The 16,765-nt window shown below is 41.5% G+C and overlaps 3 protein-coding genes across 3 annotated transcripts in view; 1 reads left to right on the top strand and 2 right to left on the bottom strand.

The window, feature by feature from the left end:
- Positions 1-295: 295 nt before the first annotated feature.
- On the bottom strand, positions 296-4,566 carry LOC119276425 (actin-related protein 2/3 complex subunit 2A-like). Its single transcript, XM_037557473.1, has 10 exons — positions 4,243-4,566; positions 4,093-4,159; positions 3,500-3,707; positions 2,627-2,796; positions 2,347-2,424; positions 1,952-2,084; positions 1,752-1,843; positions 1,356-1,412; positions 727-798; positions 296-629 (listed from the first exon to the last, which is right to left on the bottom strand). Exons 1-10 carry the CDS (start codon positions 4,302-4,304, stop codon positions 597-599), a joined length of 972 nt encoding a protein of 323 aa, XP_037413370.1. The 5' UTR covers positions 4,305-4,566; the 3' UTR covers positions 296-596.
- A 133-nt stretch (positions 4,567-4,699) lies between these two features.
- On the top strand, positions 4,700-9,661 carry LOC119276424 (membrane-bound transcription factor site-2 protease homolog). Its single transcript, XM_037557472.1, has 10 exons — positions 4,700-4,846; positions 5,028-5,093; positions 5,627-5,693; positions 6,326-6,400; positions 6,470-6,573; positions 6,756-6,903; positions 7,769-7,849; positions 7,924-8,385; positions 8,529-8,858; positions 9,298-9,661. Exons 1-10 carry the CDS (start codon positions 4,746-4,748, stop codon positions 9,466-9,468), a joined length of 1,605 nt encoding a protein of 534 aa, XP_037413369.1. The 5' UTR covers positions 4,700-4,745; the 3' UTR covers positions 9,469-9,661.
- A 194-nt stretch (positions 9,662-9,855) lies between these two features.
- Positions 9,856-16,765, bottom strand: part of LOC119276423 (CTP synthase-like) — a 7,638-nt gene continuing 728 nt past the window's right edge. Inside the window, exons 2-21 of the mRNA XM_037557471.1 lie at positions 15,265-15,344; positions 14,942-15,028; positions 14,113-14,163; positions 13,900-14,017; positions 13,671-13,727; positions 13,498-13,562; positions 12,869-12,952; positions 12,709-12,759; positions 12,567-12,629; positions 12,404-12,450; positions 12,238-12,316; positions 12,048-12,110; positions 11,738-11,827; positions 11,610-11,648; positions 11,297-11,524; positions 11,117-11,202; positions 10,950-10,998; positions 10,772-10,852; positions 10,603-10,696; positions 9,856-10,506 (exon numbers count right to left, since the gene is read on the bottom strand). Of these exons, the coding sequence (XP_037413368.1) occupies positions 10,295-10,506; positions 10,603-10,696; positions 10,772-10,852; positions 10,950-10,998; positions 11,117-11,202; positions 11,297-11,524; positions 11,610-11,648; positions 11,738-11,827; positions 12,048-12,110; positions 12,238-12,316; positions 12,404-12,450; positions 12,567-12,629; positions 12,709-12,759; positions 12,869-12,952; positions 13,498-13,562; positions 13,671-13,727; positions 13,900-14,017; positions 14,113-14,163; positions 14,942-15,028; positions 15,265-15,344 (1,724 nt within the window). The 3' untranslated portion in view covers positions 9,856-10,294. The remainder of the gene's footprint in view (positions 10,507-10,602; positions 10,697-10,771; positions 10,853-10,949; positions 10,999-11,116; positions 11,203-11,296; positions 11,525-11,609; positions 11,649-11,737; positions 11,828-12,047; positions 12,111-12,237; positions 12,317-12,403; positions 12,451-12,566; positions 12,630-12,708; positions 12,760-12,868; positions 12,953-13,497; positions 13,563-13,670; positions 13,728-13,899; positions 14,018-14,112; positions 14,164-14,941; positions 15,029-15,264; positions 15,345-16,765) is intronic.

The following is a 16,765-nucleotide window of genomic DNA, read 5'->3' as shown; positions in this document are numbered from 1 at the left end:
GTCCACGGACATATCCAACACCGCGTTGAACGAAAAATTGATCCGGATACCGCCGTTCAGACATTTGCGGCACGGCGTCACAGATAACCTTACTTTGTCTTTTTGGTAACACATCGCAACTGGGATCAATCTGTTAAAAAAAAAACCTTGATGAAATAAAGCTACGGGCCATGGCAGGAGTGGTAGGGGTTGCATTGTGTAGCGGGTAGTCAAGTGATGTTTCTTTTTTAATTTGGTGCTCTTCCTTTTGTAAATGAACTTGTTTTCTTCTACAGAACTATGGTACGCAACCTGCTGCATACTCTAATTTATTTTTCTTGTGGAAAACTATGTGCAAAATAGCGTCAGGACATATGCATCGAAATTTACAAAGACCAATTAAATCTCACCTATTCCTCAAGTCAAATTTCGACCATAAATACAGTATCCTCCCGGAACAAACAAACAAACAAGCGACGGGCCACAGTAGGGTGCTCATGTTGTTTCAACGGCTGCCACCCAAATCTTACCGGAAGTTAAAATAAGTGTTCTACCAGTAGCACCCATGATGGAAAGTTGAGCAAAACCTTCATATATTTGCTTGTCTGAGTCTTCCTTCACCGATTAGAGTTGCCTTCGTGCTTCATGCTCTGCGTGGAGAGAGTTTCAATCAGTGAAATATGCACACATGCGAATGTGATAGGTCCCTTCTTTTCAAATACAAGTTTGGTTGATATTTGCACAAACCAGTCTCCTAAAAGACCCGCCATGTACCAACTTCTTCAGCTTCTCTGCATCGGATTTAGCACGGTCCAAAGCCTGCAGCCATAAGCAAGCCATCAATACATAATTCCATACGCTTCCATTTACGGGACATTCCATGTTTAACCATTATCTTGTTTCATTAACATGATCCCTTAATCTAACTCTCAATGTGCTTTTCCAAATTGGCGTCTGCTAGATGGGGACAACTCAAATTCAGTTTCATTCTCGCCTTTTAAAGCTTAAGTCAATAACAGTTGGAAGATCATCATCCTTTGACTCGAGACTTCCCATGACTAACAATTTGACTTACTATAAAGGCTTAGATCACACCTATTTAATCTCATGATTTTTGTTATTTTTGTTAGCTTCTTCCTTCTTGCAAACTCAGGTGAACTACTGGATATCCAATTTTTTACCTGGCTAACATCATGAGCATAGTCTCCTCTGTTCTATTATACTAAACCCACATTGCTACTATAACTATACAGGCCGAAAAGGTACTGAATAATCGCAGTTTTGACTAAACCTAGCAAACTTATTGGATAACTTAAGTAAAGATTTTACAAGGTGTATAAAATGCTTTGATTCAGTGAAATAATGTTTATATTTACCTGGATCAGAGACTCAACTCTACGCCTCATCCTGGTGTGCATGAATCCTTCAGAACACTGTGATACACCAAATAGCAGCAGTTGAGTGCTTGCAATGTTATGATAGGATACCACTTATGGTGGTAGCTATGTATATGTAAAGCAGAAGAAAAGTGTTTCACAAAATTGACACCAAGCTGGAGCAGGCTTAATAAAACTGTTCCCAGTTGGTTCCAAGGTTGGCTCACCCAAACTAGCTTAAATCAGAAAACCAACTTGTATTTTCCTACTTGTAAAATGTAAAGGTAAGATTGATGTGAAATCTGCAAAGTGGCTACTGCTGACTGGTTCACAGCTATTTCAGGGATCCACGAACTTGATAAATATGAAACCAGACCATGAAAACAAGGATGTTACCTTTACGTGGTAGCTTACATAAGCACGGAAGGTTAACAAACTCCAAACTGTTTTGTCTAGCTTTCTACCCTCAACATGCCGAGGGAAAACAACTGCCATAAAGAAAGGCTGTGAGACAAATTTATATTTTTTTATTTTTGAGGGTAGAAAACTGATATCTTGGAAGAATATGAAAAACTATTGTCAGAAATACACATTACCAAAAGTAACAAAACCAGCATTTGCATCAAGTGCATCAGCATTCACGCCTTTTAACTCAAGAGGTGGTACTGGAGACCACATACAGGAAGGGGCATTGTTAAGTGCAGCAGTCCGCCTTGCTTCTACAAATTCCTACACATAACCATCCCAAATTTTAAGCACATTCAGCAGAGTGCTCCCTGCAAATTGTAGCTAACCAAACGGCTTTGCATAAGATAGTTATGTAAACATTGAAATTTACCAAATCTTCAAACTCATGAATCTAGTACGTCAAATATATCATTAATCATAAAATGACAGCAGTGCTGAAAGCCTAAATATCAGTCTAATGTAGATGAACATAAAAGGTCAAAAGAAGAAACTGAAGCCACAAAAGCTATAGTGTCCCTAATACCTGCAAAAACGAAGTTGCTAAGACAATATCAATCGAATCCTGGAACCTCATTGGGTATACAACTGTAACTTTGTCTGCCTGGGAAAAAAATAATTTCATCGAGTGAATATGCAGAAGATACAATTAAGACCAACACCAAAAATCAAATACACAAATAATTTGAAATAATAAAATATGTCTACCAACAGAATCACAAAGCAGCCAGGAGTTAGTAGCCAGAAAACGGTGATGTTTCAGCGTAATATACCCAGATTTGAGATGTCTAATCTGAAAGTCATACCTGGGGAACAAGGAAGAACGATTCATTAGGACGGTGAACAAGGGCAACCAGCTTATCCACGTTAGGAGCCACTGTCTTTGAAGCTAGATGCCTGAGCAGAAGCTTCAGCGGTGCACCCAGCACAACCTCTCTCACAGATGCAATTTGTGTCAAGACAACATTCCGCTGCTCTGGAACATAAGAAATGCAATAGGTAGTTAGATGTCAATTTCAATTGAGAGCATGAACTAGACAAAATAGTATGTTATGATTCGGGCAGGCTTGACCAAAACCAAAAAATTGCAGATTGTACTTCGACCAACTCCCTTGTTCCAAAAAACAAGCAATTAATCATGCAACCAACAGTGTGATTGGGCCAAGAAGCACCAAAAAATCACCAACAATGAAAAATGAGTAAAGAGACTCGGCATCATTATAACAAGAGACTCTTACCAAAATTACACCACAAACTTAAAAATGCAAATGAGTTGACTTCGGTGGAAAGATAGAATTGATATCTAGAACCTATTACTGAGCTCATGTAAACAAGACCATAGGAAAGTTAAGGTTCCATATTAAGTAAGGCGAATTCCACATTCCTTCCATTTAGGCATTTGCACACACAAAAAGAAAACTGCTTCCATGATCTAGGCAAACAACATCCGTGTCCGAGTCCTGGGCAATCAAGTGTGTAATACTACATATCTGACATACTACTGAACATTATTCTCTAGGGCATCTACATCTACATGTAAAAAGATGAAGATGTTTCCAACCATGACTTGCACCAAAAGTAATATTTTGCCAATGGAGAACATCTAAGATAGACACCACCAGCTAATGATCATGTAGCACGACAAGACAATGATAACCTTGGAAAGGGAACTCTAGAACCTTCATCTGTCGGAAGCTTTGTTAAGTTTATCTTCATTGTGAGATCAAAGCAGTCCTTTGGAGGATCAAGAATTTGAACCACTGCCCCATAAGCCGCCTTTATAGCATCAATGGCACCAAGAGGAAGCCCGTCGTGCAGAATAGCCTCAGGAGGTGCGAGGGGCAATGCCACTGATAGCACCATTACCTTTGGATTCCTCATTGAAAACTGCAATAGAAGTCCAATGTCCATCAGTATACAGAGCATAAGCTGACCACTGGTTGCAAACAATAGCAATGGGAGCACTCCACTGTTTAGCAAATTTAACTTTAATTTCAGCTTGCAATTGCAGTGCTTGAAGAACAGCACGTCAGGATTTACATAATAAGAAGTTAGACAGCTAAGAAACCCACACCAGCACACCAAAATTTCAGTACTAACGACACAAACATCAGCGACAGGTAATTTAATAAAGAAAAGAAAGCAGGAATGCGGCTTCATTAGCTCAGATTTGTTCCTACTATTACCCCCACCCTACACACAAAATAAATGACCGTAAGACAGCAAACCGAAATGGGTATTCAGATTCGGCAGGAGGATACTAAGTATTCACCTGGATATGATACCGCACATCGTCGAACTCCACCGTGTGGCAATCGATGTCCACGCCCTTGTCGCCGCTGCAGCGTGAATACTCTCGCATGAGCCACATGCGATATACCTTCTGGGTCCACGAAGAAAGATCGGCTGAGCAGCGACATACCTGACGACGCGATCCTTCAGGATCTGGAGTAGGAACCTGGATGGGGATTGGAGCAGTATCATCCTCTCCTATCCCTTCTCCTGCGAACCAGCCCCGCTCGATCCCCCCTACCGAAATATGATCGAAGGCGCGGCGAAAGAGGCGCGTCACGGTGGTGCGGCCGCGCGCGCTGGAGCTTCCGTCGGCGGTGGCGCTGGCGCAACCCCGATAGATCTTCGCTTCTGGGGGGATCGCCGGCCGCCGCGAGATGCGATTCGGAATGGGGGAACAAACGGGCAGAAGGGAAAGCCAAGAAGAAAAGTGGACAAGGAGCGGAGGTGCAAATGTGAGAAACCGAAGGGGCTTCTTTGCAAAAACTGTCTGAGCCGCTCAGCCTGAGACTGAGAGTTCCGCCAAGATCTGCCCACCGATGTAGATCCGACGGCGGGCTAAGCACCCAACTATTTTTCCTGAATAATAACTGCGGTGGCCAAGCCGACGACTCGGTGCTTCTCCGCTCTCGAATGATCGGCGGCGGCGGACGCAGCAGGCGGCGCGGGCGTGCGTCGGCGACCCTGCCCTCGGGCCCTGCCGTGAGCCGCACTGAGAGCTCCGTCTCCTGCTGGTAGGTCAATCCACACCGCCTCTCTCTCTTCTGTCCCGATTTCTCCCCAGCTAAACTTACCCAATCCACTCGATCTAAATCAGCTTTGATTTAGCTTCCTGTTTCGTTGTCGTCATTTTGTGTTAGTATTAGTACACAAAGTGGCTGTTATGTTCACTTATTGTGCCTATGCGAACTTCAGGTATTGTGACTGCAAAATTTATGTCTTCAATGACATGATATTCAATTTGGGGTGGAAACATGCTAGGTATGCTTTATCTTACCCTTTGAAGTTTTTATAATTCTGCCCTTTTTCTCATTTGTGCAAATTCCACGTAGCTCTGATTTTCCTTGGCATCTGTACAAAGATAAGTACCATTTACATTAACCAAGTCAAGTCGTTGTATCTGTTTGCGACATTTCTTTTGCATGGCTTGAATCATATATCTATCTTACGACACACCCATGCTATCCACATGTGTAGATAAACAGTTATTACGACACATCAAGTCATTTTGGAATAATGTTATCCACACACCACACCAAAAGTTAAAATATATTCTGGCAGATCTGGCATGCTAAAGGTTGGTGACAAATTTAGCACCTGATAGCAATGTTTAATTCCTATTTTTCTCTGGAAAACTTAAGCATATACGATGTACTTATTTTGTTGGCTGAGAAGAATATTCTGATAAGAGCCATCTTACTATGAAGATCACATAATTTCCCTTGTTACTCACAATTTAGAGCTTAGTCATTGATTGTACTTAAAGTCATACCGAGTTAATTATTTTTTGGCAGATACACCAGAGCATGGTTTTCCTTAGGAGTTTATTTCTCTCTTGTTGCTTTAGTTGGTATATCTTTGGTAAGTTAACTCTCATTATTATGGCAAATAATGAAATGTAGTTGTTCTGATTATTATGTTTGTTCCAAAGTTCGATAGTATACCTCTGTGTCATGAATCTCACAATATCATGCCATGTTGCTGCTTAAATAATTTTATTTTTGACTTGAAAAATATATGATACTTGCTGATTATGTGATATATTCATCTGTATGTGACCTTTTTATCTTGATACCTACTTCAGAGAGCAGATATGGCACTGAGATTTTTCACTCAGTTCCCTGAATATTTAACGGCTATTTATGGTAACTAACATTCACATAAGTGTGTGAATAGAGCTGAAATTGGCGCCTCCGATAATCCAGATCCTATTCAGAAAATCATAGAAAAATGCTTTGTCTTCTTCATCCGCCAAAAGGGAGTTGGTTTCTGGTTTTCCACCTTCATGGCCTGCCTTTTCCACACAAAGATTTCATTGCAGCTCTAGTAGCCATCACAAAAATATTGAAATTGTTGCCTATATTAATAAATCCATTAATGCTGTTAATCTGTATCTTCCTAGTTCATTGGTTCCTGAGATGGCTACAGTAGGTAGTTAACATACCATTTCTATTCAATTTTGGATCGTTATATTGTTCTGTTGCAATTTTCAGTTGCTATTGTGGGATCCAATTGGTGCATTATATTTTAGACGCGGATCCATTAGCGCCTGGTTACCAAATATACTGGTGAGGAGACATGCTTCGTTCTTTCAATTTTTCAAATCAACCACTCAGCACGCATTTCACTCATTGTAGGCTCCCAGCTTCAGCGGATCAATAATGGACACCTCAATCATCATAGCATCAACAATCTTATCTATTGCTTTTCATGAATTTGGACATGCTATTGCAGCTGCGAGGTCTATCCCTCATCTGCCCGTGCACCTTTTTTGTGAGATGTGTTGCCTGTGCTTAAATGTATCTTCCGTTCTTTGATACTCTAAAACTCCGAGTGTTGTTTCGTAATATTACTTCCACCTACTAATGGTTTTTTTGGCACACTATTGAATTGCTGGTATGTTCATTGCTCAATATGCAACAGCGAGGGTGTACAGATGGAATATGTTGCAATATTCATGGCTGTACTTTTTCCTGGGGCATTAGTTGCTCTGAACTATGACCTGCTTGAGAATCTACCCCTCTTTTCAATGCTTCGGATATATTGCGCGGGAATTTGGCATAATGTTATAGTAAGTTATCCTGATTTGCATGAATTAATTTCAAAGTCTTGCCGCAAACATCTATTTTCAATATGTGTGGTATGCCATGCTAAATTATAGAGACCCTTGGTGCTCAGATAAAAAGAATCACATGTAACTTGTATTCTTGCTGCAAACATCTATTTTCAATATCTGTGGTATGCCATACTAAGTTGTAGTGACCCTTGGTGCTCAGATAAAGAGAAGCACATATATCTAGTATTCTTGCAGTAACGAGGACATCAAACAAGAACTAAGAACAATTAGCTTTATGTTGATTGGCATAAGATACAATTGGATGCCTCAGTTAGACGATTGCCCAACAGATATTGGAAATTTAGTATCCTACAGTGGGTAATCATGCACTAATATCCTCATACTGGTAATAAATAGATTTATCCCTACAAATTTGTTGTGGAATATATCAGCGCGTATATGTCTATAGTAAACCATTGGGAAAATTGTCCTTGACCGAGACATCTGATAGCTGATATTGATCTTTACTAGGTTGTTTTACCATACATTTCTTGGTATACTTTATGATTAACCAGGGCCTGAGAGATATGAAGTATGAACCGGATAACAATAATTGCTTGTATAATAATGATAGTTGACATCAGGTCAGAGAAGTGTGACACTAGCTAGAAACTTCTGCATGAGCATTTAAGTACATGATGATACAGGTCAAGGTGTACTGGATTGTAAGCTTTGTAACAACACTTCCAATCTTAGATGTGGCACCATGGAGGTTTTTAATTGTATACTTGTATACCTTACCATATTTTAGAAGTACCATTTCTGCAATATTTTCATAAGCCTCGTAATGATGTAGCTGTTATGATTTCATGTTAAATAGTTTTGTGCAGCATGTGTGCTGATGGCATTATTACTTCCTTTGGTCCTCTGTCCTCTCTACGTGAGTGGTGATGGCCTTATTGTAAGTCTGTTTCCTTTCACTTCTCATCATTTTTTATCTCCGCAATCTTGCGATTCTAAATGGCTGCATAACAGGTCATGGGAATCTCACAATCATCTTCTCTGTCAAGGTCATTGTCTGTTCATGATGTTATCCTGTCTGTGGATGGTCTGAACATAAGAAAAACTGACGATTGGATGAAAATGCTGGCTCAAGGCACTGTAGAGAAAACTAGTAGTCATGAGTTTCTTGGTGGTTCTCAGAGCTATGGTGTTACTAATTCTGGCAAAGGTTATTGTGTCCCCAACTCATGGATGGATGCAAGCAAGAATCTCTGGCAGATAAATGACAAGCTATCTTGCCCAGATGAACTGATAGTGTTTGGGAAATTTTCCTGTAATGGCTCTGCGTATTTTCCCGGGACTGACAAAGTAAGTGACAAGAAACAAACTGAGGACTTGTATTGCTTGATTGCAAAAGACGTAGTTAAACTAAAAAAATGTGGAAATGGATGGCGGGGTACAGAAGATGATGACAGTAACTGTACCTGTTTGGAGGTAAGATTTTTGTTGCGAGTTATTACTACAATATCATAATGAATTTGGAGCCTTCATGCATAATCTTGAGGAATTTTTCCCTTGTAGTAACAGTAATCCTTTTTGTATGATTTACCAACTGTGATTTTTATTAATGCTGGCAGGAGGAGTACTGCTTGGTACCTGTTCTTACCCCTGGGTTTTCATGGATAGAGATCTCCTACACCAGGCCATATTCTTTGGAGTGTTTACAGAAAGAAGGAAATTTATCGTCATCACATGCTACAAATGATAACTTCGGTCCGAGTCCCTGTGGGGGAACTTTTGTTTATGTTGGTGATCTGTCATCGACAGCAAGTTCTGTTAAGTTATCCCCCTACAGGCCCCGATGGGCATTCTTCCTTCTTATTGCAGATGTTCCCTATATCTTGGAAAATTGTTTAAGTTGTTTGCTTCATGTGTCTGCGGCATTGGCTGCCGTTAACTGCCTACCGGTAAGTCCTTCATTTACTGAACTTTTCTTTGATATTGGGATTACCATATATATTTCTTTTTTGTGCATACGAAACAAGTTGGTTTTTGGACACTACTCTTCTCGTATACTCCCTCTGTTTCTATATCTCTCTCCAGAACTCCACATGCATACTCACCGAGGGTATTAAGAAATCTAAGGAATTCAGGACCTAAAAGTTACAGCAACTATGTAATCCTTTTCAACGCATAAAGTAGGGGTAGGGAGTGACAATATTTCAATAACTACACCCTTGATTCCTTAAATGGATAACTATTTTGAAACAAAGACCCACAAGGGCAAAGAGAGATACTATAACAAAACAGAGGAAGTAATTTGGTTTGAACTTAAACGTGTTTGCCTACTGCGTCTCAAGAGACAGGAGTACTCTTCTGGTACCTAACCATGTAAAGGATGAACAGGTATACTTTCTAGATGGGGACGCGATTTTGGAGACTGCCTTACGCTACGTTGCTTGGTTTAACCGGAGACAGCAGCGGGTGATTATTAAGGTCTGCCGCTTTCTGTGGACCGTCCTATCCATCATCATGTTCTCAAGGTTCTTATATTCCGTGACAGTATATTATGGCTAATGTACAACTCCGTATCATGGGGTTCTCTCTAAATTATCCTTGCAAGAATTCAGTAACATAGTACCAGTCAGCTGTATGAGAGATATCACAAAACTGGCCTGCAAGATGCCTCGTTATGAAACAATGGCACTCTGACATTGATAAAAGTTGATTCAATATGGCCCCTTAGAAGTAGTACAAGTACTTCACTACATTCCATGTGCAAAATTTGGATAATTCCACGGCTTGTAGGAATTTTGAAGACAAGGAATAGAGTGGGTATATTAGGAGCTCAGTTCAATACCCATAACTGTCAATCTTTAGTAGAGTATAGGATTTAGTGCAATTTATTGGAAATAAATAAAGTGAGACTATTACTAGCACTCAACATTAAAGTGATACATATCGTTGATTCAGAAAGATAACCTTTAGACCAAGTAAATCTGGTTTCCGTTCATTCGGTCCATTGAAGATACAAAACAGTTTTGGGAAAACAAAAGGAATACACCACACTAGACCCTAGGGGAAACAGCCTTTGCTTCAACATGACTGGAGGACGTTCCTCGTAAAAATATCAGAAACGCGTGTTGACGGCCGGAGCTTCAATAGCTAACCTTTTAGGCTAGCCAAACACTTCCTCTGGCAGCTCCAGATCCTCAATGGAGTTGCTCCAAGTGAGAGGAGATTTTCGTGGAGGGGGGCCATGCAAAACACTTAAAACACCCCTTCGCCTCCTCATTTGAGCAGTTCCAAATCCAAAACCAAAGAGATCCCGGAAAAAAAGAGAGACGAGAGGGTACGAGCAAAGCAGCAGAAACGAATGTTGTGTGACGCCGCGGCTGCTCAGTTAGATGTGGATGCCGTTGCCATTCGCGTAGCATCCGTTCACCAAGCTGGTGAGTGCCTTCTTCGCGTGCCCGTTGGGGTAAGGTTTTATGGCCAGGACCGTGGTGCCGGTGCCATTGGTGCTATATCTGGGTGGCGTCGGTTTCGAACTGATGACGCCGCAGCTGCGCTTGAGCAGCAGGTCTAGTTGTCCGGACGCTGCCGCTATTAACCCTGTGATCGTTAGATGCATTAGTATTCAGAAAATGCAGACACCCAAGATTAATCTCGATGAACAAGTGCTGTATCAAGATTAGAGTTTTGTGTTACCTAAGAAAAGCGGAGATGGCTTTCCTGGTCTTGACTTGAATTCAGGATGGAATTGTGCACCAATGAAGAACACATGATTCGGCAGCTCAATGATCTGCATCCAGTAGATGAAGTTTATTCTTAAGCGCATATTGAAGATCAAAGCAACTGTTTTAACAACTATATATACCTCCATGCGTCTTCCACTTTCATCCTTGCCAACAAATGAAAGACCCGCCTTCTCAAGCAATGGGACCATTTCAGGGTTCACCTGAAAAAACAATAAAATTATTACATCTCCACCATTATACAGAAGACTAAGGGAAACATAGAATGATCCGTGCCGTCAAATAGTTCCATGTGTTTACCTCATATCTATGTCGATGTCTTTCATCGATGGAGGTAGCATTGCCATACCTGAGATAATTCATCATAATTATATTTCACACATAAACAGGAGTGAATATCAAACGATAAAATGCAAAGTTAAACGCAATACAATCAAGGAAGATGACCAGCGGTAGTGTTTTCTTACAGCTTTGCGGATTTGCAGTTATTGGCTAGGAAATGCGTCCTCCTTGATCCAAGGCGCATCGTCGCCCCCATTTGGGTTTTGGAGCCCTGATGAGGTGTTGTCCAAAATATATGCATTAAAATCTGATGCTTAACAGTGAAGGACATCCAAAACAGTCTGAAGTTAGCATGCACAATCTACCTCTGGCATGAAGATGACACAGGGTGATGCTGTGGCTGGGTCAAACTCTGTGCTATTTGCGCCATCTAGTTTCATGACCGAACGGGCAAACTCGATCACAGCGACTTGCATACCCAAGCAAATGCCAAGATAAGGAACATTCTTCTCCCGTGCATATGTCGCAGCGAGAATTTTGCCCTCAACTCCTCTATCTCCGAAGCCTCCAGGAACAAGCATACCGTCTGCACCCTGAGGTAGAGCTTTCTTCAGATGACTCAACAGAAGTATCAAGAATTGCATCATGGCAGTAGTCAAGAATGCCAAATGTGCTAACCTTCAGTAGTCTCCATGCTTTCTGATGGGCTTCAGGGGTCTACGCAAAGCAAGCACCTCCAAAGCATCAGTGGTAGGTTCATGGAGGAAAATAAAACTAATGGGGAGCCCATACTCAACAACACCGACCTCTTTGCTTGCAGAATCTTCAAGATCACAGGAAGGAACCCACTCCAGTACAAGTTTCCTTTCCATAGCAACTGATGCGTGCAAGAGAGCCTGGAACAAGGGTCAAACAAGATAAATCAGTGAACCCTACAGTTCTAAGGTAGCAGTAGGACTGAAGGGACCTATTTGTATTTGTAGCTTAGTATGTTACTGTTTGTAATCTAGTTTGTACTCCCTCTGTCCCAATATATAAGAACGTTTTTAACACTAGTGTAGTGTTAAAAACGTTCTTATATTTTGGGACGGAGGGAGTAGTATCTAATAACTTCACCTTTAAAACAGATAGATAAGAATCCGACAGGCCGGTATATTTTCCAACCATGGCGATCTTAACCTGGAAGCAAATTGTGCAATAATTATCAGCTATAAAAAAATATGTATATATAGAAAAAAAAAAGGCAACATGATATCCATCACAACAGAAAAGTGTGAGCTAAAAAGAAGAACATAAGTAATCCTACCGGAGTTTTCAGTTTGTCAAACTTGCTGGCTCTTTCGGTCCATTCAGACAACTTAGGTTCTCGATGTACTTTGCCAACACTGCATACATGAGTGGAACAAACACATTGAAATGTCACCATTATTCCTTCATACTATCAGGTGATGAATAAACTTAAAAATACATACAGCTGAAGATCTAAGACTTTCAGAATGGCTTCATGTGCCTTCTGGTCCTATAGAAAGAATCAAGTGTACATTGGTTAAAAAAGGGGCAGTTCCAAGTCGCACTGGTTGCAATTTTGTAAGATTCAAGTTTGGAACACATGCATTTCAAAGAAACTCATCATACCCTTAGCAACAAGGGGATGTGCCAAATGTTTGTAACGTCATGGAGGTTCACAATATTTGAGATCTGCAACAAATAGGTCATTGTCAATACTATGCCAGCGAGAGACAAAACCTAAAATAGCCTTCAAATTAATTATCATTACTGGCACATTGCAGAATTGTGAGAGCTTGCTTGTCACATGTTCCTCCAGTGGCTGTCAAAGGCACAGTGATGACCAAGTGAAGCAATTTTCAGCACAAAGGGTAATGGACCATAGAGTGCTTGCTATAAAGGAATGAAAGAATGAAGGTTAGATTGTGTACCTCGGTACTGCGGCATGCCAAAATGTCAGGTGCCAACCCAAGTCCCCTTAGACCACGAACACTATGTTGGGTAGGCTTAGTTTTCTGCATAAATGAAAGATAGATCATGATTTGCAAGAAAATATCGAATGCAATAAACTCAGAATTAACTGAAAAATTATACTTTTTTTCTTTCTCAAACACGTCCGGGCACATGTCATTTTCATTGAGAAGAAAGCGCCAAAGAAGTGTGAGCGGCCAAGGTTTACAAAGATTTGCAATGAGCACCGCACCCCCCAATGCCAAGTCCAGAAAAGAAAAGAGAGAAAAACACGACCAACCTCACCAAACAAACCTACAACCAGCAACCAGCTGAGACTGTTTTGGGAGATCCATCAATAATTCAATTTCTTTTATGTTCGTCTCCTCCTTCCCTTTTTACTATAATAACAAAGTGCCACTTTGCTTAAGCCAATTGCATCTCAGCGGAAACTATCATTCAGGAAAATGGTTTTTCAAGTACTTATATTTCTTTGCAAAAAGTACCTATTTAGCATATAGTAGTACTACATGACATGGACCTCAACAGAACTGTGCATTGCAACAACTTCTCATTATCTTGGCTCTTTGTTCAGATGAGTAAAACATACCTGTTCACCAACTACATTTAGTACTGGAACAAGGCTGACGTGGACCAGGCACAAATTTCCAGGTCCTACAACTCAGAACAAGGAAATGATGTGTCAACTTAAGCTAAATGCGTAAAAGCGAACAAATGCCAAAACAGATATGGACATTCAGGGAAGAGCTGATCTTTACTGACCGACACGGTATGAAAATTGACCTAATGCTTCAATAAAAGGCATTGATTCAATATCCCCTGCATCAAGATTGCCACTGTCATTATGCGGCGAAAAGATTTTGTCCTTGCACTGGGCAGGCTTACACAGCCATAGGACCAAGTGAGGGAAAATAGGGTAAACTGCTTCCACATCTATGCTTCAAGTATGCGGCATTGCAAGCTGTGCTACATATGGAATGGTTTTGTTTACCTATAGTGCCACCGAGTTCTATTACACAAACATCAGGAGGCCCTTCTTTACCATCGACCGGCTTTATCGCCACGCGTTCGATCCAATCCTGAATTTCACCAGTGATATGTGGCACAACCTGAAAAGGAAGATAAATCAACATCTCTTTGTCATATATGCTGTTTCGCATGAATGCTCCAGCTACACAGTATATACTGAGCAGTGAGCACAAACCTGGACGGTTTTCCCCAAGTAGTCTCCTCTCCTTTCTTTGTCAATGACAGCCTGGTGTGAGGATTTTACAAGGAAAAATGCTGTTAACTTCCAGAAGATAGAACAAGCATCTACAATTTGATAATAAAAGAACCCAAAAAAGTTCGAATATAAAAAATCAACCGGAAACCTAGTTGCCTGGTCAACGGTGTCAAGTTAACCAGGTAGGTTTGTAAGACAAGTTGTAAAACTGATACTACTTGGATTTGTTCCTAAGACAACGTTGTCATACTGGTGTAGGTTTCAACTGTAAACGGCCGGCTAACTTAAACTGTCATATACTGGTGTAGGTTTCAACTGTATTTGTGAAACCTAGTTACCTGGTCTACTTTGCAACCCGTAGAAAACTCAGGTGGTCAACAGTAGAAAGATTCTTTTATTCGCTCGTAGTAGTAACTGACAGGAGCAGCCTGCAGAGCATCGTCTCTACAATTAAGCCACCATGTGACAGGTTGAATCTTATATCAGTAGCCCCCGACAAGGGTGGCAGAGTGGAGGACCGGATGATTCTGCACATGCATATGATTGTACCGCAGTAGATCTTACGATGAAACATAAAGCGAATCAATAAGGATTTGTGGGTTCCATGTACGTTTATTCGCTGAATCAAATGCTCAAACATAACTTGCAGATATCCTGAAAGTTGCCGGTTTGTTAATGCAAAAGTTGAGGAAAACATTTTCCCCCCTTTCTTCATTCAGAAGGTATAGACGTATAGCCAGTTTTTCTTTTGACTTGATAGCACAGTCTCACTGCACAAGGATTAGGACTGAGGAATCCAGTTAGTTACCTGATAGATCTTTCCTGTGGTTATATTGTGGTCACGGGTCAATTTGATGTCCAGAAAACGTTCGTAGTTTCCAAGGTCCAAGTCCACCTTCATGAAAGCAAAACGGAAGAGAGTCTAATCAGCCTTTCTTAAAAAAAATCCACATGACACGCTTGTTATGTTAGCTGATACACATAACAACGTGCAGTTTCTCGTCAAATAAATACTCGATCTTATATTACGAGGGAGTACATAAACTAGTAGGAGCATATCTCGTAAAACGAAACCGTATGCAGTTTTGCACAATGAGAGGCGGACAAACGGCGATGTGTTGGAGCAGTTACCTCTCCACCGTCGTCCAAAACGTAGACCTCGCCGTGCTCGAACGGAGACATTGTGCCGGCGTCGGTGTTGAGGTATGGATCTGCATGCAGATGAGCAGTCACAGCAGACGAGCAAGGATGAGAAATTAACAAGAAGGAATAATGGCCACCTAACATAAAATGGAATAAATGGCTTCTTTTAACCCCTTCACCAACTTGTATTGTGGAAACCTTGCAACCAAAGTCTTGACCTGAGCTAACTACTAACAGGCGAACACCACGTATCAGTCATTTTTTCTTCTCTGCCGAGTCATCTCGAGTGAACCGAAACGAACTTACTTTTCGTAGAGAGAAAAAAAAGGACAGTACAGGAAAAAATAGTCATGAAATTTAATGCATGAGATGACATGGTTGGCTTTAAGAAGAGAGGATTTCGTGTGTTAGAAGGAATCGAGGTGGCGACGCCGACATAAAGATCGGGTATCCGCTTCGCAAAGTTGAACGAGGACGAGTAACTGAAAGAACAACTGGGGGAGAAGACCGGAAGAAGATTGCCAGGAATAATCAATCTTCTCCACCTAATGTAGAGTAATGCAAAGATTATTAAGATGCCGATTAGAGGACCAGAGAAACAGTGCGAGTCTCAGCTCAGAGCTCAGACACTGCAAGCTCCAACAGCTTGAACTGAAAAGTCGAAAGCAAACAGCAGCTGGCTTTTCAATCTCGCCTGGTTTTTCTAGTCTAGTGTAGAAAAGACTAGGGAAACGGCAGCCAAGCGCGTTGGCACAGCTGGCTGCCACGCGCCCCCCGAGCTACAGGCCCCAGAGACATTTGGGAGTGCTGCTGTGCTGCCCCTCCTCCTGGCAAATTTAACAAACTTGACCTATAAACAGAATCAAATCACAGAATGAACTATCCATGAAACTATTTCACGCGGCTGACCTTTTTGTGTGACGCCCGACACGAAGGCGCCATATTACACGGTGCAACGCCTCGCAGATAGGCGCTACACCGCCAGCGTCGCACACGTGTGATCAGAAAATTACTAAATCGTGTGCAGCGCCTGAGAGCTAGGCGCCACACTATATAGTGTAGTGCCTAGCTCCTAGGCGTTGCATTAGTGCAGCGCCTAGCTCCCAGGCGTTGCACTAGTGCAGCGCCTGAGAGCTAGGCGCCACGGGTCAGCCACGTGAAATAGTTTCACGGATAGTTCATTCTGTGATTTAATTTCGTCTATAGATCAAATTTGTCAAATTTGCCCCTCCTCCTTATCCCCGGTATGACACTACTACACTGGCCTGTTGTTCCACGAACTCTAGTCTAGCGGCGAAAGCAAGGGCGGTGTTTTGGTTTTTTGGACCTCTCTCTGGGCTCCAACATGCGGGGGGCAGGATGGATCAAAGCCGTGTTAAAAAATAAAAAAAACATTTTCTTTTCTTTCGGTGTCTAGGCTCGCGGCGGTTATTTCTGTGCTGGAAGGCCAAAAATAGAGCTTAGCGTTCCAGAGAAACAACCGGCACGG

Source organism: Triticum dicoccoides, chromosome 3B (assembly GCF_002162155.2).
Source record: "Triticum dicoccoides isolate Atlit2015 ecotype Zavitan chromosome 3B, WEW_v2.0, whole genome shotgun sequence".
Taxonomy (NCBI): Eukaryota; Viridiplantae; Streptophyta; class Magnoliopsida; order Poales; family Poaceae; genus Triticum; species Triticum dicoccoides.
Note: the sequence above shows the minus strand (reverse complement) of the source record. Positions and strands in the feature narration are given on the sequence as shown.